This window comes from Pongo abelii, chromosome 5 (assembly GCF_028885655.2).
Source record: "Pongo abelii isolate AG06213 chromosome 5, NHGRI_mPonAbe1-v2.0_pri, whole genome shotgun sequence".
Classification (NCBI taxonomy): Eukaryota; Metazoa; Chordata; class Mammalia; order Primates; family Hominidae; genus Pongo; species Pongo abelii.
In genome coordinates this window covers 110833248-110855627 of record NC_071990.2, presented here as the reverse complement: position 1 = coordinate 110855627, position 22380 = coordinate 110833248, and the positions used below count along the sequence as shown (strand labels likewise).

The window sequence follows — 22380 nt, the reverse complement described above, 5'->3', positions numbered from 1 at the left end:
TCTCCATTAAAATAATTCCAGCCAGGCGCCATGGTTCATGACTGCAATCCCAGCACTTTGGGAGACTGAGGTGGGAGGATTACTTAAGGCCAGGAGTTCAAAGTTGCAGTGAGCTATGATCTTGCCACTGCACTCCAGCCTAGGCAATAGAGCACGACCATGCCTCAAAAACAAAATAATAATTCTACCATGTATGCTTCAGATTTCATCATTTCCTACTTTCTTAAGTACAAGAAATCACTGATCATTCCTTTTCTCTCCTGTGTCATACAACTATCCCTTTCACATGTATCCTCCCCATAGGCTTTTAAACATATCGATACAATCTCTTTTAAAAAATAAAAATGCCATCTTTCACTGGGTACTCCTATTGGGGGAAAAGTACAACACTTACTGTTATCCCACACTCGGTCCACTTCAATCAGTGCCCTCCATGATGCTAACAGTAATGGACAATCTTTCCATCCTCATCTTACTTGACCCCTCAGCATTTGATGCTGTTGATCATTTACTTCCTTCATTGTGAAACACGCTTTCTCCTGGCATTCCTAACACAGCACTTCCTGGTTTTCTTCCTACTCCTCTGGCTGTTTTTTTCTCTGACTCCTTTGGAGATTCAGCCACTCTAACTGGGCATTAAGAGCATGAGATCCCCAAGACTAGGTCTGAGGTTTTTCCTTCTCACTTTATACTCTCCACATGGGCATCTCATCCATGCCCATGCCTTCAAATGTCATCTGTACACAGAGTTACAGAAATCACATCTGGGCCTAGACCTCTCCTCTGAGCTCCTGAACCATGCCCTGACCTGTTACCTCCGTTTAGAGGACTCAAGCATCACTTCTCAGCCTTTTGGCTAAGAACAAGTGTAGAGGACTCAAGCATACCTCAAACCTCACTCAGCATGTCCAAGCTACACTCATGATCTTCCCCCAACAAACTCAGTCAGTGTTCTGTATTTCAGTGAATGGCATCACCATTCACCCACCTGAGTAAGCCAGAAACCTGGGAACCGAGCCTGACACCCCCCACCCCCTCATTTCAAATCCAGCCCATCACCAAGTCTACTGACTGTCCACTTCTGTACATCTCCACCACACCACCCTGGTTTAAGGCATAATCACCTCTTTTCTGGACAATTATAACAGCCTCCTATCTGGTCTTCCAGCATTGAAGTTAGCCTTGTACTGACCCATTTGTTTTCTATGTTGAGGTCACAGTAATCTTTTCAAAACATAAATCTGACAACCATCCTCTCAACCATGCAAGACACTTAATGACTTTCCATTACTCTCAGGAGGAAGGCCAGGCTCATTAATGCAGCCTACAATACTCTGCATGGTCTGGCCATAATCATCTCTTTAGCCTCATCTCACAACAAGCATCTTGTCCCCACCCTCTGGGCCCCAGCCACAGGGAACCCCCTTTTCTTCCTCCAACCCACCACACTTCCTCCTGTCCTAGGGCCTTTGTACATGCTGCGCTCTGAGTTGAATACCATTCTTTCCCAATGACCTGGTTAATGCCTCTTCCTTCAGGCTGATCCTAACTCATCCCGTCCTCAGGGAAGACTTCTCTCCATTATAAACTCTTATTGCACCATTTACCTTGTATTGGTGCCTCTGCATTACCTCACCATCTCCTACAACAGGCTGTTAGCTCAAGGCAGGAGTTGTTTCTAGAACTGCCTTTGCACATAGGAAACTCTCAAAAATACTTGTAAGTGACTGACTATAAGGTGTAAGGAAGGGACCCAGTTTCAGTTTTCTGCATATGGCTAGCCAGTTTTCCCAAAATGATTTATTAAATAGGGAATCCCTTCCCCATTGCTTGTTTTTGTCAGGTTTGTCAAAGATCAGATGGTTGTGGATATGTGGTGTTATTGCTGAGGCCTCTGTTCTGTTCCATTGGTCTATATATCTATTTTGATACCAGTACCATGCTTTACTGTAGCCTTGTAGTACAGTTTGAAGTCAGGTAGTGTGATGCCTCCAGTTTTGTTCTTTTTGCTTAGGATTGTCTTGGCTACATGGGCTCTTTTTTGCTTCCACATGAAATTTAAAGTAGCTTTTTCTAATTCTGTGAAGAAAGTCAATGATAGCTTGATGGGGATGGCACTGAATCTATAAATTACTTCCTTACACCTTATACAAAAATTAACTCAAGATGAATTAAAGACTTAAACGTAAGACCTAAAACCACAAAAACCCTAGAATAAAACCTAGGCAATACCATTCAGGACATACGGATGGGCAAAGACTTCATGACTAAAACACCAAAAGCAATGGCAACAAAAGCCAAAATTGACAAATGGGATTTAATTAAACTAAAGAGTTTCTGCACAGTAAAAGAAACTATCATCAGAGTAAACAAGCAACCTACAGAATGGGAGAAAACTGTTGCATCTCTCCATCTCACAAAGGGCTACTATCCAGAATCTACAAGGAACTTAAACAAATTTACAAGAAAAAAACAACCCCATCGAAAAGTAGGCGAAGGATATGAACAGACACTTCTCAAAAGAAGACATTTATATGTGGCCAACAAGCATATGAAAAAAGCCTCATCATCACTGGTCATTAGAAAAATGCAAATCAAAACCACAATGAGATACCATCTCATGCCAGTTAGAACAGCGATCATTTAAAAGTCAGGAAACAACAGATGCTGGAGACGATGTGGAAAAATAGGAACGCTTTTATACTGTTGGTGGGAGTGTAGATTCAACCATTGTGGAAGACAGTGTGGCGATTCCTCAAGGATCTAGAACTAGAAATACCATTTGACCCAGCAATCCCATTACTGGGTATATACCCAAAGGATTATGAATCATTCTGCACATATATGTGCATGTGCATAAAGACACATGCACATATATGTTTATTGCAGTACTATTCACAATAGCAAAGACTTGGAAGCAACCCAAATGCCCATCAAATGATAGACTGGATAAAGAAAATGTGGCACATATACACCATGGAATACTATGCAGCCGTAAAAAAGGATGAGTTCGTGTCCTTTGCAGGGACATGGATAATGCTGGAAACCATCATTCTCAGTAAACTAACACAGGAACAGGAAATCAAAAACTGCCATGTTCTCACTCATAAGTGGGAACTGAACAATGAGAACACATGGACACAGGGAGGGGAACATCACACACTGGGGCCTGTTCGGGGGTGAGGGGATAGGGGAAGGATAGCATTAGGAGAAATACCTAATGTAGGTGACGGGTTGATGGGTGCAGGAAACCACCACAGCACGTGTATACCTATGTAACAAACCTGCACGTTCTGCACATGTATCCAAGAACTTAAAATATAATAAAAAAATAAGTAAATAAAAATAAATGACTGACTAAATGGACACAGGGTCACAGGCTTCCTTGGTTTTTCAGTAAATTCATTTACATTTATTAACCAACCTCTCAGAATAACCTCAGACACTACTAGATTGTTGGACCCCACCAAGAACACATAACATAACAACACTCTTGCTTTTCATACTCTCAGGGTCTTCTTGGCTTCTGACTGAGAGTCTTTCAATTCACTTGGCTGCAACAGATGCAGATAAAACTTATTGTGCAGTTCCCTACCTCCTATCTTCAGCCTTTGACCTGTATGCCCATTCATATAGATAGATACGCTGACCAGTCAGTGTACTCTGCCAAGAATGCAGGGAACTACGAGCTAATACCACCTTGTCTGGGCTTCTCACATGCTCACCTGATCCTTGAGTCACAATAGTACCCCAGTATATGAATCTAGCCTTTGATCCTATTACTATAAATTAATTTGCCCAGGGGAGCTTATGGATTTTCAAGGGAGATGACTGTAAAAGTGAGGCTGTGATAGTTTGATTTTCATGCTTCTTTCTCCAAGTTGTCCTGGAAACTAAGGCAGAAATTTAACCTATATCTAATTCACACAAGGAAATCAGGACACAATGATTTCCTGATACACTGAATCACTCTACTCCCTTAGAGATATACTACTCATTTTTTTCAGCCATGCAGAGAAGCCACATGGAATCTGAGGCCAAAGAAAAGTGACTCAGCTCAGACACAGTGAGCTGTCCCAGCATAATAATCTGCACGTCTCTCCACTAGAAAGAGGGAAAGTACGGCTTGTTAACCCCCTCTGTGTTGAGGAAGAGGCTTCCCAGAGTGTCTGAATCTCATAACCAAACAGATGAGCACATCATACCTTCACTAAATTCAAGATGATGATGGGAGAGCCAAACCTCTGAAACATCTGGTCAAAGTGAAGGGCAGCCACATGTGCAAATGGATCTGCCTGATCCACTGAGAAGGAAAAAAGATGAAAAAGCACCTGAATGAAAATTGCAAAGCAAAATAAAAGAAGCATAGGGTTGTTTTTTTAAAGAAATGCAATTCAACTAATCTTTCAATAGTTTCACTTCCCAAATCCTTCTTAAGGTGCTCACTAGACACTTATTCATCATGTATTTATTACATTTGAACGATTCTTACATTTCTGAAGCAAAATAAAAATAATTTACTAACAGTCAAAATTAAATATAAATTTATTACATAAGCATAACAGAAATTCCTCTTCTAAATTATCTACCTTCCAGGACTAAAACCTCGTGAAAACCTAAGCATTTATGAGATTTCTGGGACAACAGTTCATTATCTCTAAATGTGAGGACAGGAGTTATTATTAAAAACATGGCTCCACACACATGTAATAGGTGGTTTAGGCATCATAGTTGAAATGTCCTGAGACCAGTATAAGGGCACAGATCCTCTAACTTGTACGTAAGAAGAATAACTTCCTGCAGTGAAAGACATCACAGAAGCATCGCAGAGTATTTGTTCAGTCTCCACTTCATTTGCAACATCACCCTGAAAAGAAAGGTGCATTGAAAAATATTTTATGGTCTTAGAAATGTTTAATGAAATAACTTTCAATGAAGTTATAATTCCTATTCTTTCAATGAAGTTATAATTCCTGTTCTTTGAAAGTCTTGAGAGGTAAATATTGATCAATATTCAATGTGCACATTAGAAAAGCAAAACCATTAAAATATAATAAAGAATGCAATTAAAAGTAGCAGAGAATAGACTAGGAAAAAAACAAATTGATCTCTAATAATACAAGTCAGATAGGAAACAGCTGGTTTAAATAAATGGGAGAAAGGGAAAGAACGACAATTACATGAAATTATACAGGAGATAAGGAAGACTAGAAGAATATCAAAATTCAATTCTGAAGACCAAAGTGAAATGAAAGGAGTGAGTTCAAATAATGCCTGATGGACAAAAGGAAAAAATAGGGTTTTGAGATACTTATAGAAGTATATAAGGACATAATAAAGAATAATTTTAGAGGCAGTAATAACATGTCTGATTATCCTTTGAATATTCAAAAGTAAATAATATAGCTGCAAAATTCTGATATTTTAAAGCACCAGCTGTAACAATTTTCACTGTTGATATAATTTTAAGAATAATGTGGCTATTTTAAGCCAGGATCAAAACCCAGTGCCTCACTCAATCTGTCTACCGAATCACACATCCACTCAAGACTCAAGTTGTCTATTGCAAACAGAGACGGAGCACTCAAAGGACAGAACATGGCTGATGGAAGGATGGCTGCATTTTTGCTGTTGTTATTTTCTAGCGATGAACAGAAAAAGGAGTATGGGCAAAAAAGACGAAGAGGGCAAAGGGTTTCCCGAACCTTGCTCCACTTCGTCTTCTTATCAAGAATTGACTTCCCGTGATGAGTGGTGCCTTCTACTTGGGTGGAGGTGCTTTGCTATTTTTGTCTCTACATTAAACATGTAGCACATTTCATATATTATAGAAATGGCTCACCCTCCACAACATTAGACATTTTATAATTCCTCAAAGCACTGCATAACTCTAAGATAGCTGACTTTTCAGAACATCTGTCTATTAGTCATACTTCTCACATGTTTCAGATGCACTGGAGTATTAATTATTGTCAGCCCCCCACATCCATGGGTTCCCTCCACAGAGTCAACCAATCTCAGATAGAAAATGTAGTTAGGCCTACGATGGTTGCATCTGAACTGAACATGTGCAGGCATTTTTTATTGTCATTATTCCCTTAAGAATACAGTATTAGAACTATTTGCATAGCATTTACATCATATTAGATATTAGAAATAATCCAGAGATGATTTAAAGTATACAGATGAATGTACATAGGTTATATGCAAGCACTAGGCCATATTATATAAGAGACTTCAGCATCTGTGGATTTTGGATGGGAGGGGGGTTCCTAGAACCAATCCCTTGTAGATACTAAAAGGCAACTGTATTCTCTTGATAATATCCCAAACTAAGAAATACTACTTTTTAAAATTTCAATGTGCTTCTACATCAGCAAAGCTGATATAAAAGGTTAAAAGGTCAGAGAAGATACTGTTTGTCATCTTACCTCACAGTTTGCACCTCTTTTAAGAAAACGGGTGCCAGCAAATTTACTGGATCTTCTAGCTATTAGAGTGACATATACTGGTCGTCCATAGATCAACAGCTCTTAGAAATCAAGTTAAGGTTGCTTAGCATTCATGACTGTCACATAAGACCAAGAGAGTCATTATTCCTTAAATAAACATTTAGATACAGCTTGTCCAATGGCTTAAAGAACACCAAAAGCTCCACCCAAGAATGGAACAGCCCTTGATTTAATGGTTCTTCAGAACTGCAGTGCAGCTACAAAGGGAAGGCAACATCCAACCTGACTAAGGAGTGCTTTCCATAAATTTCAGAAGAAATGGTAACCAGGTGTAGGGTTACTGGCCAAGGAAAGCCCTATGGCCAAGTAAGTATGTAAACAAGTACAACTAATCCTTCTGATATGGTTTGGCTCTGTGTCCCCAGCCAACTCTCATTTCGAATTGTAATCCCCACGTGTCAGTGGAGGGTCTGGTGGGAGGTGATTGCATCATGGAGGCGGACTTCCTCCTTGCTGTTTTTGTGACAGTGAGTTCTCACAAGATCTGGTTGTTTGCAAGTGTGTGGCACTTCCCCCTTTGCTCGCTCTCTCTCCTGCTCTGCCATTGTGAAGATATGCGTGCTTCCCCTTCACCTTCCACCATGATTGTAAGCTTCCTGAGGCCTCCTAGTCATACTTCCTGTTAAGCCCACAGTCAATTAAACCTCTTTTCTCAGGTAGTTCTTCATAGCTGTGTGAGAATGGACTAATACACCTCCCTTACTCTTCCAAGATCATACACCTCTCAAAGAGAACATGTGTCATTTAATAGGTTGTTTCAGCTATGAATAATATATAATACTGAGGGGACAAACCGAGTATAAGACTCTAAAAGCAGTCAAAATTTGTCACCTACCTGTAAATTCTGAACACTGAATAATTTATTGTGAACTGCTTAACCAATATACAGCTTATTAGTTATGTCACCTTACTTAACTTTCTGAGCCAAGTCTCATCTTCTATAAAAGGGAGTAACAATAAAGTAACCAAAGGTGGTCAGGAGGACTAGGTGAAGTAATGTGTGTACAACTAGTGCCTGGTCTGTAGTATTCATAAACTACTCTTATCAAAAGCTACTCTTTTTATAATCATATAGACTTCCAGAATTCATTAAATACTTGATAACCAGGAGACTAGATTCATTGTTTAAACTTATGAGCTTTAAAATGATCATCTATGATGGTGCTCACTATTTTAAAAAACAAACATTTATTATGTTTAATATGTGCCAGGCCCCGAGTTAGCTCTTGGAAATACAAAACAGCTTAGAACTATCTTTTAGGAACTACCTTTAGAAATTGTAGCACATTCTTTTTGGTATCCTTGATGGTGAAAAACCTGTGTTCTTCCCAGGTAGAATTTACTTTTGGAAAGAGAAAAAAGTAATTCAGGATCAAATCTCTTTATGCAGTAATGATCAACCAGATAATACCACTCACTGGTTGAAAGTGATTATAAAGTAATGAGCCTGATTTTCAAGTGTAGCACATAAATCTCACTGATCTTCGTTTCAAAATCCCTCTGTGCTTTTATCTAGCCTTTCGTCCCCCTCACAGAAGGCAGCCCTGCTGCTCTTCAAGGCTAACCTCACCAGCTGTGCCCTTGGCACCACTCCTCTCTAATGCTCCTGGTGCAAGAAAGCATAATAATGGTCAGTCACATTCACCCACTTAATAGTCTCAAAGCAACCACTCCTTTAAATGTTTTTTTGTACGTTATTATTATTATTTTAATATAGATCTGTAACTTCGGTTCCAAGTACCAAGGGGGGCCAGGGCTGGCCTGAGTGGGGCCTCACAGTGCGCCAGACAAAGTGACTGGTTTTTCTCCATAAATAAGACAAAGAAACCCTGGGGATCTGGAGAAAGATGTGAGGCCATTGAACTGCAAATCCTAACTGAAAACGAAGAAGCAAAAGTTTCTTTTTTGGTTCTTTTAAATGTCTAAAGAGAATAAAATTAAGAAAAATACAAATCCATTACAAACACTTCTTATCTGTGGGGGGAAAAGGTACAAACGCCTTTTTCTTTAAAAGCCTAACATACTAGAAAACATGCTGAATGCAAAAATGCCCTATGTGATCTCAAAAGGTGATAGAAAAAATCAAAAAACCACTTCCAGATGGTACATGCTGCCATCTTAAACCCCATAATTGCACTTATTAAAAGGCTTCAATGTAGCTACAAATTAATTTTGAGACATGAAGCTACTGAAGGAAATAAAAGTTTTTACAAAATTGAACTCATCAGCTTAACGCAAAGCTGAACCTACTTCTCTTTAATCTATTTTGCCCCCTTGCCTGGACTACTGCAATCTTTTCCTAACTCATGTTCCTTGTTCTAGTTTCATTTTACTTAATCCAGCTTGAAAATGGTTGTCAACTCAAACGTCCTAAATACTACTTTGCAAATGTCATTCTCCTGCACAAAACCTTTCAAAAGTTCTAGCACCAAACCCAAAGTCCTCAGCTTGACCACCAAGGCAATTTGGTGACTGGCCATCTGACTCCCACATACCAGTCTCCTTCCCACTATATCCTACCTCCCGGGAGTTTTATGCACAAGCCATGAGAACACTCCCATGTGTTTTTCCACCTCTACACACACAGTGTTTCCCAGGCTGAGATCTCTCTCTCTCTGCTCGGCCTGCTGATCTCTCTCGCTGCTAAGGCACTGACTTTTGTTTAGGGCCCGGGCCAAGTTCAACTATTCCCATGGGCCTGTCCCATCCTCTCCAACTATCAGTAATTCTCCTTCTCCCAGATAAGCATGACACTTATTACCTATATCACACTGCATTTTCTTCCTTGTTACTTATTCATCTTTGTGTGTATATAACAGGCCTGTTCAAATAGTCTGCATTCTTTGTATTTCTGCTACATAGTATCATGGGCAGGTTTTCCTGTTGGGGTGCACAGAGTGCTATTATAATCATATAATTCATATGTAGCTGTCTACAAATTGATACATCGTAAGTTTAGTAATATGTATCTTACTTTTTTTTCAAAAAGGATACTTGACTGCCCACAGAACCCATGAATAATATACAAAAGCCAGTCACGATGCACAGTATTTTTAATTATATCCAGAAGTTCACCATTCCATACATATTTCATATAAGGCTCACTACAGATCCCAAATACCCCTGAAAAATAAAAGTCTGTATCAGTCCATAAATACATAAAATATCTTGTATCAATTAAAAAAAAAGGTTGGTATCAGAAAGGTATGGAAATTGGCTGACATTCAACTCATTTTTAAGTTAACTTCTGTTTTTAACTTCAAAGTAACATGCTTGGTTAATAGCATTGCCATTTTCAGTGGATATCATTCCTTTCATGTCCAGAACATTGTGTTGATTCTGTAAAAAGTCAAAGAAATCCCTTTTCTGACTTGTGAGAGTTCTTGAGAGAAAAGAAAATGACAAGGAAATTGAGGACATGTTACAAATATACAAATAAAGTCAAGAGGCAGCAGGAAGTAGCGGTTGAGCACACAGCTATGAGGTCAAAGTTCCTGGATCCCAATCCTGGCTCTGCCTCTCATCAGCAGGGTCAGGCACAATCAAGAGTGTTACTTACAGAGCACGGCGCCTCTGCTTCCTCACCTGTACCACGTGGTTGTTGTAAGGATGAAATGAATTAATAATGCACATAAGGGGCCTAGAATAAGCCTAGTGTATTACAAATACTTCCAATAGGTGGCAGTTATTATTATGTCAGGCCTTTTCTCTATGAATAAATTAATTTCATCAAACATAATTTTAGCATATCCAGATAAATGTATTAAACACCAATGAGTTTAACAAAACTTACATGAAGTGAAAAATTAAAAGTATGTTTATAAGGTAATAGCTTAAAAGACTGTAACAGTTCTGAATAGCAGTTAATAAAGACCATTTTTTTCCTCAAAACATGATCTGTTAAGAGTATTTGTTTATACACTATACCACACTTAGGTTTGATTCATAAAAACTAAACTTTCTCTGCCCTTTCAATGCATTACACCAGAGAATTAATAATAAAGACATCCATAGGAGTCCTGTTTTGTCACTTACTCTGTGACTTTAGGCAAGTTACTTAATGTCTTTGAATTTCAACTTTCTAAACTAGAAAATGATGTTAATACTACTCACCTCAAAGATATTGTTCAGATTAAATAGTATATGCAAAGTATCTGACATGCAGTAAAGATTATTTTAAAAATTTATTGTTTTCCTTTTCAACCTACTCCCATACCTTCTACCCTCACTCCCTGTTTCTTATCAGTTTACCCCTGTGCGATAAGAGAATAATCTCACCTTTGACAAAGATGTATGCATGCTAATCACCAGAAACTGTGAATATGAACTGTTACATTACACGGCAAGAAGAAATTAAAGCTGCAGATGAAGTTAAGGTTCCTAATCAGGACCTTGAGATGGGAAAATTATTCTGCATTATCTAAGTGGGTCCAATATAATCACAGGGTCCTTGTAAGTCAAAGAGGAAAACAGGAGTGTGAGTGTCGGGTAATGTAATGTAGCCTTAAAGATGGAAGGGAGCCATGAGCCAGGGTATGAACGCAGTCCCCAGAAGATGGAAAGGGAAATAAAACTGATTCTCCCTTGGAGCCTCTGGAAAGGAATGCAATCCTGCTGACATGCTAATTTTAGCTCACTGAGACCCACTGTGGACTTCTGCCTTCTGTAAGATGATACATTTATGCTATTTTAGCAACTAAGCTAGATAATCTGTCACAGCAAAAAGAAGAAACTAATATACCCTGTTATTCATATCTATCAAGTAGAATTGCTCCAGAAATGGCAAAAAATTCAGTAGCATTGGAGGTTTAATTCAGATCCCAGAACAGATATTCAAATTCAGATTTTGGATGGCATGTGGGGCAAATTTAGTGATACTTTCAGCTTTTGTATTACAAATTGTGATATTCAGAAGTGTTGCAAGCAAATATTCAAACACACTAGTTGTCTTGCCCTCTATCTGTCTCTAGTGGTATGGGTTACCACCAGAGTGTCTGAACCATGGCAAGTGTATGTGATCTAATGATCTGGGAGTAGGGAGGGTGCCCTGGGTTTGACCTTAGCTCAAGTGATAATCAATCAAGTAAACTAACAAGAGTCAAGGGGAATGCCAGGGATAAATTCAGTTTAAGTAACAGCCTAAACCTTTTTAGAGTTGATTACAACCTTTGGCAAACCATTAACAGAACACAGCCTCTTTTTGAGAGTGCTGCAAGGGCAGATCTTCTGGGACTACTTTAGATTGGATTCTACCTCTGCACCTCTGCACCCACATGTTCTTCACTATCATTTAAGTTGCACAGAGCAAGGAGCCCAAAGACACTATTGACTTACTTTCCACAGTCAGCTGAACACAGCTAAAGTGTCTTAACTATTGAAATGCTTCCCTTACATTCATACTAGCAATGCCTCTAGCTTTACAGTGCTAGACCAACCCAAAAATCTGGCAATAAAGGTATCATGTGACTGGTTTAGTCCAGGATCTCAGGGACACCCTAGATGAGGCACTGAGTGGTCCCACAGTGGTCCTACAGCAGTCCTGCAGAGGCAGGACCTATGCAGGACTGATGGGTCAAGCTGAGACCGATCAAAGTAATAACGACCTCTGACCTGCTGCATTGACGCCCCGACATGGCCGTATGATCTTCATTTCCAGGCCTCCGTTTCCTACTTAGTTTTTAATTTTATAAAGCTAGCATTATACCTACTAAGCAGAGTTTTTGAGGATTAGAGATATTACATGTAAATGTCTAGCACATAATAGGCAATCCATGGTAACTCTTTTTCAAAACTCAGACCATAACAAACTGGTCTCTGTGAAGGAAAATAAAGTAGTGTGTATTATCTAATATTAAAAAAAATTATTCATGTAAACTTCACCTCTGCACACCATGTAAAAGTCTAGGCTTGAATGTATTCAATAAAAAGGATGTGAATAATTGCTAGAAAATGTCAGCATACAATTTTGTGGCTGTCCTACAAATGAAATCACATGGTGATTAATATCTCTATAAAAATGAAGTGATCAACTTCACATACCCAAAACAACCCCACATAAGGACAAACAGCAAAGAGGGATGGACAAATATGAGGGAAATGTGAGTGAATTTAATAAGATGTCACTTCATGGATACCACATTAATATACATTAGATATGTCAAGACCACCTACCGCTTCCACCTTGTGTAATTAGTCCTTCATCTTCAAAGATGTCAAAGCTCTCTTGGCGATTCTGGGTCGTTTCTGACTTTAACATCTCCAGGGGCATTCGCAAGACAGTGAGATTATATTGAAGTGAATGGGACAAATCATAGCTGTAACTGAGAAAAGAATTGAAACTTAATAAGAATTACAAAAGCAAAGCATATTTCATGGTCTTGCTTCCCATATAGAATTAAAATCTGTGAACTAAATTACTTAGCACCTGTTACTTTATTTGGAAGTAATGCTATTCAAATAAGCACTGTAAAACACAGCAAAATATAAATGTAATTGGAAATAAAAACCTCACTGCATGACTAGGCATCTGCATGACTGAAAATATACAATACAATGTCAGTAACCTACATTATTTGATTTGTACAATATGCATTTTTTGCTTCATACTGAAATCAATCTAAGTTCATGGTCTTGTGCAAACAGGGTCACACCTTCTATGAATCTGCATGCGGTTTTATAGATCTATAATATCCACTGCAATACTGCATAGTTCTGTACCCTAGTTTACCCAGGAGCAAAAATAATTCTATTAATTATTAATGGTGGTATCATAACTGACTTCATAAAACAGAAATAAGCAAATAATACAGGCCATTACAGTGAAACATGTTTTAGAAGAGTAAAAGGCATTTCAAAAATATAACCATCTTTGTGCAAATTAAATTTCATTACAATTTTGATTTCACATAATACTTTTTAAATAAGCATCTCTAGCTCTCTCTATATATAGCTAGAGATATTTTAAAAGTATGTATATATAAACATATTTACACTCTATATTTATATACAGTATTTATATATGCATACTCTATATAAATATACATATATAAATATGCATATATACATAGAGTGTATATATATACTATACTATATATATGTATAGTGTGTGTGTGTATATATATTTCTTAAGTGTTGAGGGGGCTTTCCAGTTTTTACTGGAAACTAAAGGAGCCTAGCTATATATTTTTAGCACAGAATTTCAGAAGGTATTTTGAATATTTTATACAAATTTGTTTTTAATGTATTTTAGTCATATTTTAAAATGGTTACAATTGTGTCTGGAGAGTCACACACATTATTTTAATTATTATTTATTTATATAATTTGATTGAAATTAATTTGTTTCATCTGTGAAATTCAATTGTCTCACATTTGCTTGATGGATCCATTCATTTTAACAGCATCTAATCTCAAAGGGATAAAAGGTATATTAAGAAGTTGGTTTCTGATTTTTAACAATCAATTATTTCTATTTAAAACAATTCCTCTTTTCTAGAGATTCTTAAGAATATATTATAACTTTTTTAAAAGCCTACTTATGAGGCACAAAAACTTTAACCTACATGTATTTACTTACAGAATGACTTGATCACAACTCAGTATAAAAATACAGACAAAACTGAGAAATATGAAAGGCCATTTCTAACAATAGCACTGGGCTTCAATAATAATTCACAAACACTACAAAGTTAGGCACAAAGACTGAAAACTAGAAGATGGCGAAAAATACAATGAAAATATACATTCGATAAACGTTTGTGGAAGTAAAAACTATTTCTTTAGGAGCCCTTCACTCCATTTCTGTTAAAATAATCAACTTCCTTCAGGTTTGCATCAATAAAGACATAATTCACCCCATGTAGTAGACATGTTTTTCTTTGTTTCATAAACAAATGGTTAACTATATTAATAATTTAAAATAATTTTTAATGCAAAGCACCCTGGCAGTAGTATGTAACACCAACAGCTACAAATGCTCTAGGTCCTCCTTTAGTCCTCATGACTCATGTCCTTACTGTGTTCTATTTTTATTTTGGATATTATAGCTCATAGAATTTTCCATCTATCACAATAATTGTATCTATCAGGCCCACATACTGGTCACATCGATGGTAGTAAAATACTTATCATGATGCTGTAATAATCTACTTGCCTGTTCTTCAATTATCAATATTTGGGATGTCCCTGGATTATTTGGTTTGCTTGTTTGGGCTATTATAAATAGAGAAGCAATAAATGTCTCTTTACCAATGGAGAGTTGTATTTTTGCTCCTGGTTATTTTCTTAGGACATATTTTCATATATGTTCAATGCTATATTCCTTCTCAGGAAACTTAATTTACAATGCCACCAGCAGTACATCAGTATTGCAACAGTTCTTCCTATTTTTAATTTATTTTTACCCAATTTTGCCAGATTATTTACTAAAAGTTGAATCATGAAATTGTTACAACTCTTATTAGAGGCTGAATGTAAATTTCATTTTTGTAATTTAATATTACAAAATGAGAATATTTCTTTAAAATACAGTAAGTCCTATCTAAAACAATGATGATTTTTATAATGAGAATAAATATCCTTTAATTTATCCATTTGGATTTTCAAATATAAGATTTTTAAAAGGAATAAATAGCTATATTTTAATGCTTTTAGATAAAACAAGTTGACTAAAAAGAAACAGAAGTACTACTATGTTCTCATTCTGTTTTTACCTGCTAGAAAATAATATAAAAGTTTATGTGATTGATAGGAGCAAAACTAACCTCACACTTACCTAAAGTAAAAATTGCTAGATAGGTCCACATTTTGAAATATTCGTAGATACCTAAAAAAAACCAAAGTATATTTAATTTGTCCAACACTATTATTTCTCACAGTTTAACATGTACCCATATGTACATTTATATTTGTAAATATGCTCATTAAAGCTGAGGAATTCAAACCATATCTAGAATAGGGATTACATCCAAAGCAATTCTAGGTCTGTTGATCATCCCTTTGGAGACCTTTAACTTTACAGTTTGACCTTTTACTTTATAGTAATCTCACTGATTATGCCAGTGAGAGGCAAAGTCATGCATCTACACGTGGGGGGCACAGCAGACTTTGGGCAAGACAGAAGTAAATGCTGTTTTTGCTTTTACAACATGCTTTGCAAATGCTTTGAGGATGGAGAAGGAGAGCAACAACAACAAGCGCAATGTGGGTCACCACAATTTTAAGTTGATAAGTTTTTACACCAAAAAAGGTATAGAATAAAATGTTCACATTTCCGTCACTCGGGATTAATAAGTGTTCACATTTTAAAATATCTATTTCAACCTTTTTAAGATAAATAACAAACAATTTAAAAAGTTAACATTCCCTTTAGACTTCCCCAGTCCTGTTGTCTCACTCCAAATGCAACCATTTTCCTGTCACTGATGTGAATCCTTCCAGTCCACGCATCTCTTTACTTCTATCACATTAGAGCCATCTTTAAATAATACATAGCATTATATTGTATATTTAAAATATGTATGCAAATCATCACAAACTTTGTATACTGTCCTACTTTTTTCACTCATTTTTTGAAACCTAGTTACGTTGAAAGTTATAGATTTAATTTGTTCACTTTGTAATCAATGTTTGGTCTTCACTATATACAGTCATCCCTCGGTATCTGTGGGGGATTGGTTTCAGGTCCTCCCTCAGGTAACAAAATCTGCAGATGCTCGAGTTCCTGATATAAAATGGCATAGTATTTGCACATAACGCACAATACACATCTTCCTGTATACTCTCAATTGCCTCTAGATTACTTATAATACCTAATACAATGTAAATGCTATGTAATTCTATAGTTGTTATACTCTATTGTTTAGGGAATAATGACAAGAAAAACATCTGTACATGTTCAGTACAGACACAATTTTTTTCAAGTATTTTCAACCTGTGGTTGGTTGAATTCACAGAGGTGGAACCCATGGATAAGGAGAGCCAACTACACATGACACACTTTATTTATCCATTGTCTGCTGATAGACCATTAGGTTCTTCCTAGTTCTCCACTATAAGATACAATGCTGCCAAGAGCATCCCATGCATGTTTTCCCATACACATGTGCAAGAGTTTCTCTAGGGCAGATACATGGAAACAAGAACCACTGTGCACTGTAGATAACGTGCATTTTCAATTATGATGGAATTGCCAAAGTGTTCTTCTAAGTGGTTAAAATATCACTCCAACTCATAGTGTATAACTCATAGTATACAACTCATTTCCCACATCTCTGCTATAATTTGATGATGGCAGATATTCTGATTATTCCCAAACTGACTAATGAGAATAAAATGGTAACTTTTTAATTTGCATTTCCCAAATTACTAGGTAAGGTTCAGAATCTCCACTGCGAGCTGCCTGTTCCTTTTAACCATTTTTCAGTTATGTTGCTTATTTTTTTCTCACTGATTTGTAGAAATTCTTCCCACATTCTAAATAATAATCATTGTTATATGTTACAAATATCTACTTTCAGACTGCTGCTTGTTTCCTAAAATTAGTCTAGATTATAAATATATTTTGAATATTTACAGTATCAAATACAGCATTGTTTGCCTTATAGTCTATGCATTTTGTATTTTGTTTGTAGAATCCTTTCCCATCTAGGATTATAAAAATATTTACCTTTATTTTCTTAAAATTGTCTTTGTACTTCTAGAATTGCTTCATGAATATTATCAGAGAATGGAATCAAATTTCATTTTTGTCCAATTGGAAAATCAACACTATTTATCCCATCTTTTCCCCCAATGACTTGTAATGCTCACTCTATCATATTCCAGTTTGCCACATAAAATGGATCTTTTTCTAGGCTTTCTCAACACTGTTCATTGACCCCCATCAATTCCTCCACCAATACTTAGCAGTCTTATTTACTATAGCTTACTACCTGATTATCTTAATTATTATAGGTCTTACCATCCTGTTGACTTTATCCCTTCTTGTTTTTCTTGTTTAAATTGTCTCGACCATGCTTAGACATTTGCTTTTCCATACGACTTTTAAAATCATGTCAAGTTCCATTCTCAAAACATCCTCTTGGAATCTGGATCAATGTTACATTACATTTATAAATTGGCCAGGCCCTGTGGCTCATGTCTGTAATCCCAGGACTTTGGGAGGCCGAGGTGGGAGGATTGTTTGAGCCCAGGCGTTCAAAACCTGCCTGGTCAACAGAGAAAGACCCTATTTCTGCCAAAAATACAAAAATTAGTCAGGCGTGGTGGCATGTGTCCGTAGTCCCAGCTACTGGGGAGGCTGAGGTGGGAGGACCACTTGAGCCCAGGAGTTCAAAGCTGCAGTGAGCCAAGATTGCACCACTGCACTCCAGCCTGGGTAACAAAGTGAGACCTTGTCTCAAGAAAAAAAAATTATAAATTAATTTTGGAGAAAACTAACATCTTCAAGATATCAAGCCTCATCCATGAAAAAGGGACATCTCTCCAATTATTTAGAGATTTAAAAAATCTTTTAATAATGCTCTAAGTTTTTTCCATAAGGTTTTGGATAGCTTTTGTTATATTTATTGGCAGGTACCTTATACATTTTCTAGTTTGTTACTGCTCGTGTGTGGAAATATTACTGGTTCTTGTATGTCTTATATATTGATCTTTTCTTTTTTCTTCTTTTAATCTTTTTTTTTTTTTTTTTTTTTGAGGCAGGGTCTCACTCTGTCACCCAGGCTGGAGTACAGTGGAACAAACACGGCTCATTGCAGCCTCAACCTCCTGGGCTCAATCCTCCCACCTCAGCCTCCCAAAATGCTGGGATTACAGGCGTGAGCCACCATGCCCAGCCATCTTTTCTTAGTCACCTTACTGAACTCTTTCATCAGTTCCGAGAATTTGTAGATATTCTCAAATTTTTCAAGTAGGAAATGATGCTGTTTGCATAATGACAGTAATTTTTCTTTTCAAGCTTTATGCCTTATTTTTCTAGTCTTGTGGCACTGCCTAGGGACTTTCAGTATGAGGCTGAATGTTAGTAGTGACGGCAGATACCTCTGTATTGTTCCTTACCTTGATTAAAAGCAATACTTTTAAAGTTTCACTTCTAAGAACAATTTTGGATATAGGTTTTTAATAGGTATCATTTATCAGATTAAGAAAGTCTGCTTATATTCCTAGTTTGCTAAAACCTTTTATCATAAATGGGTATTGAATTTTGTCAAATATGTTTTCTGCAAACATTAAGAAGATAATTTTTCCAGCAATATTTTAATGTGGTGAACTGTTCTAGTAAATTTTCTAACATTGATAATAATCATGCATTACAGAGATAAACATTATGTATGAAATGTTTAATAGTACTGTATTTTATTTCCAAATGTTTTACCAAATAGTTTTGCTTAGATACACTATTGGATTATATAGTTTTATAAGTGTTAAAAGTTTTTCCTATTTAGTAATATTACTTCAGTTTACCTATAAAAAACTATTAATATAATTGTATCTTATTCTGAATAAGTCCATTTACTACGTTATTACTCATAATTTTACTCTTTAAAGATATCCAAATCACTATATACAATAACATAATTTGTATTAGTATTCTTGGCTAAAGTATCATAAAGATGAGACTTATAAACAATATTAACTTCTTGAACTTTTCCTATCTCTGGATTCGCATGCTCTGGTCAATCTGATTCACTTTTAGTCAATACACTATATAGGCCTTCCTATCAGCTGTATTGGATATAACTTTTTTCAGTTAGTGCAAGACAAAGGTCTACTCTGATAAACTGTACTTATCCTCAACTGAAACAAATTATTTTCTAATAACCCCCTTCCAAATCATCATCAAAAGCAACATCACAAGGGCCCAGAAAACCACTGTCTAAGATGGTCTCAAGCAGCAGGGCTGCATCACCTTTAAATTTTGGTTCATGTATTGGAACACTACAAAAGTACAGGATATAATTAAAATCTAAACTGTTACCTATCCTAAAAACTTATAAATATTTCTTTGTTCCATTTTAATCTTCATAATATTAAATCAATTCAACCTTTACACAATTTTATCAATTTGTTAATAGCTTTTCCCACGTTCCCAAGGTTCCAATAATTTCTCCAAAACTTTTGAACATTTCAGATATACAGGAAAAATTGCAGGGAGAAAAAAGTACAATTAACACCAGTATGCCCTTCTTCTGAATTCACTTTTAGCGCTCTCTCCTTAAACACATAAACAAACATTATCTCTCTTTAAATATACAAGTACATTTTATTTTTCTAAACCACTTGACTGTAAGTAGCAGACATCATGACACTTCACTCCTAAATATTTTAGCATGTATCTATTATAAACAAGGACAATCTCCTCAGTAACCGCAAACCATTATTATACTCCAAATTTAAATACTGATTCAAGATCACTAGTATGTAGTCCACATACGAACTGTCCAAATAAAGCCCTTTAGATCTTTGTGTGAGGATGTGTGTACAAGTACATGCACTTTTAACCCAGGATCCGACCAAAATCTGCATTTAGTTGTCACGTCTGTTTAAAAATCTGGAACAGTCCTGTGTTTTTTGTCTTTGATGACTTTTACATTCTTTTAAGAATCTAGGCCAGTTATCTTGCAGAAAGTCCAGTGGTATGTATTTATCTGATTATTTCCCCATGCTTAGATTCAAGTTAAATATTTTTAGCAATATTTAACTACTAAGGTAAACTGTGTCCTTCCCACTGAGAGTCAAACAGTGTCAGTTTCGTCTCATTATTGGTGATGCGAAGTTTGATTATTTGGATAAGAATATCTGCCGTTTTTTTCATCATAAAAATACTTATTCCTCTGTAAATAACAAAGAGATCCATGGAGTTTAAAATGTTGGGACTATGTTATTATTCTATTCCTCAATAACAACCTCTCACCTAATAGTGTTAGTAGCCATTGTTGATTCTTGCCAATTGCTATAATGGAGGTTTTTAACAGCTCTTAACAAAAGTTGTAAAATTCTGAGCCAACATTTGATCTTTTTACATAACATTCGTAATATCTAAACTGTATTTTATTTTCTACCTGATCTACGACATTAAAAAAAAGTACTTGAGCCTGGGAGGCCAAGGTTACAACAATCTATGACCAGGCCATTATATTCCAGCCTTCCAGCCTGGGCAACAGGGCAAGACCTTGTCTCCAAAAAAAAAAGGTAGTTACCACCATACATACCTAGCTTCATCAGGATGAGTAACCCGTACAGAATCATTGGGTATATAGATCATATTTGTATCTTCGACCTTATAGATTGCATGACCTCCAATATCCGCCATCTTCCTCCTTTTAGTTATTAACACAATATAATAGCCTTCTAAGAACCTGACAAAACCTATGCAATAAAAAAGAAAGAGAAAAGTGCTTTATAAACTTAGTAATGGCTTTTAGATGCCTATTTAAAAGGCCAAAGACCTTTGATACATTTCTCACTTTATTATTTCTATGATTTATAGCCATACAAATTTTCAGGTGTCTTAGAATTATTCTCTAAGAATATCTATACTGATATTTATCTCACTTAAAAATATTACTCTAAACACAGCCAAATCATGAGTGATCTCCCATTCACAACTGGTACGAAGAGAATAAAATACCTAGGAATACAACTTACAAGGCACGTGAAAGACCTCTTAAAGGAGAACTACAAACCACTGCTCAAGGAAGTAAGAGAGGACACAAACAAATGAAAAAACATTCTATGCTCATGGATAAGAAGAATCAATATTGTGAAAATGCCCATACTGCCCAAAGTATTTATAGATTCACTGCTATTCTCATCAAGCTACCATTGACTTTCTTTGCAGAATTAGAAAAAACTACTTTAAATTTCATATGGAACCAAAAAAAGAGCCCGCATAGCCAAGACACCAAGACAATCCTAAGCAAAAAGAACAAAGCTGGAGGCATCACACTACCTGACTTCAAACCATACTACAAGGCTACAGTAACCAAAATAGCATGGTACCAGTACCAAAACAGATATATAGACCAATGGAACAGAACAGAGGCCTCAGAAATAACACCACACATCTACAACCATCTGATCTTTGACAAACCTGACAAAAACAAGCAATGGGGAAAGGATTCCCTATTTAATAAATGGTGCTGGGAAAACTGGCTAGCTATATGGAGAAAACTGAAACTGGACCCCTTCCTTACACCTTATACAGAAATTAACTCAAGATGGATTAAAGACTTAAATGTAAAACCTAAAACCATAAAATCCCTAGAAGAAAACGTAGGCAATACTATTCAAGACACAGGCATGGACAAAGACTTCATGTCTAAAACACCAAAAGCAATGGCAATAAAAGCCAAAATTGACAAATGGGATTTAATTAAACTAAAGAGCTTCTGCACAGTAAAAGAAACTATCATCAGAGTGAACAGGTAACCTACAGAATGGGGGACGATTGTTGCAATCTATCCATCTCACAAAGGGCTAATATCCAGAATCTACAAGGAACTTAAACAAATTTACAAGAAACAAACAAACAAACCCATCAAAAAGTGGGCAAAGGATATGAACAGACACTTCTCAAAAGAAGACATTTATGCGACCAACAAATATATGAAAAAAAGCTCATCATCACTTGTCATTAAAGAAATGCAAATGAAAACCACAATGAGATACCATCTCACACCAGTTAGAATGGCAATCATTGAAAAGTCAGGAAACAACAGATGCTGGAGAGGATGTGGAGAAACAGGAAAATTTTTACACTGTTGGTGGAAATTAGTTCAACCATTGTGGAAGACAGTGTGGTGATTCCTCAAGAATCTAGAACCAGAAATACCATTTGACCCAGCAATCCCATTACTGGGTATAT

The 22380-nt window shown here is 36.4% G+C and overlaps 1 protein-coding gene across 2 annotated transcripts in view; it reads right to left on the bottom strand.

Annotated features, from left to right (window-relative positions):
* Positions 1-22380, bottom strand: part of FIG4 (FIG4 phosphoinositide 5-phosphatase) — a 135706-nt gene that overhangs the window by 73152 nt on the left and 40174 nt on the right. For both annotated transcript variants that reach the window (XM_024248836.3, XM_054557993.2), the window contains exons 4-10: positions 20726-20882; positions 15286-15336; positions 12684-12832; positions 9507-9635; positions 6432-6532; positions 4705-4867; positions 4206-4303 (exon numbers count right to left, since the gene is read on the bottom strand). In XM_024248836.3, coding sequence (XP_024104604.1) covers positions 4206-4303; positions 4705-4867; positions 6432-6532; positions 9507-9635; positions 12684-12832; positions 15286-15336; positions 20726-20882 — 848 coding nt within the window. The remainder of the gene's footprint in view (positions 1-4205; positions 4304-4704; positions 4868-6431; positions 6533-9506; positions 9636-12683; positions 12833-15285; positions 15337-20725; positions 20883-22380) is intronic.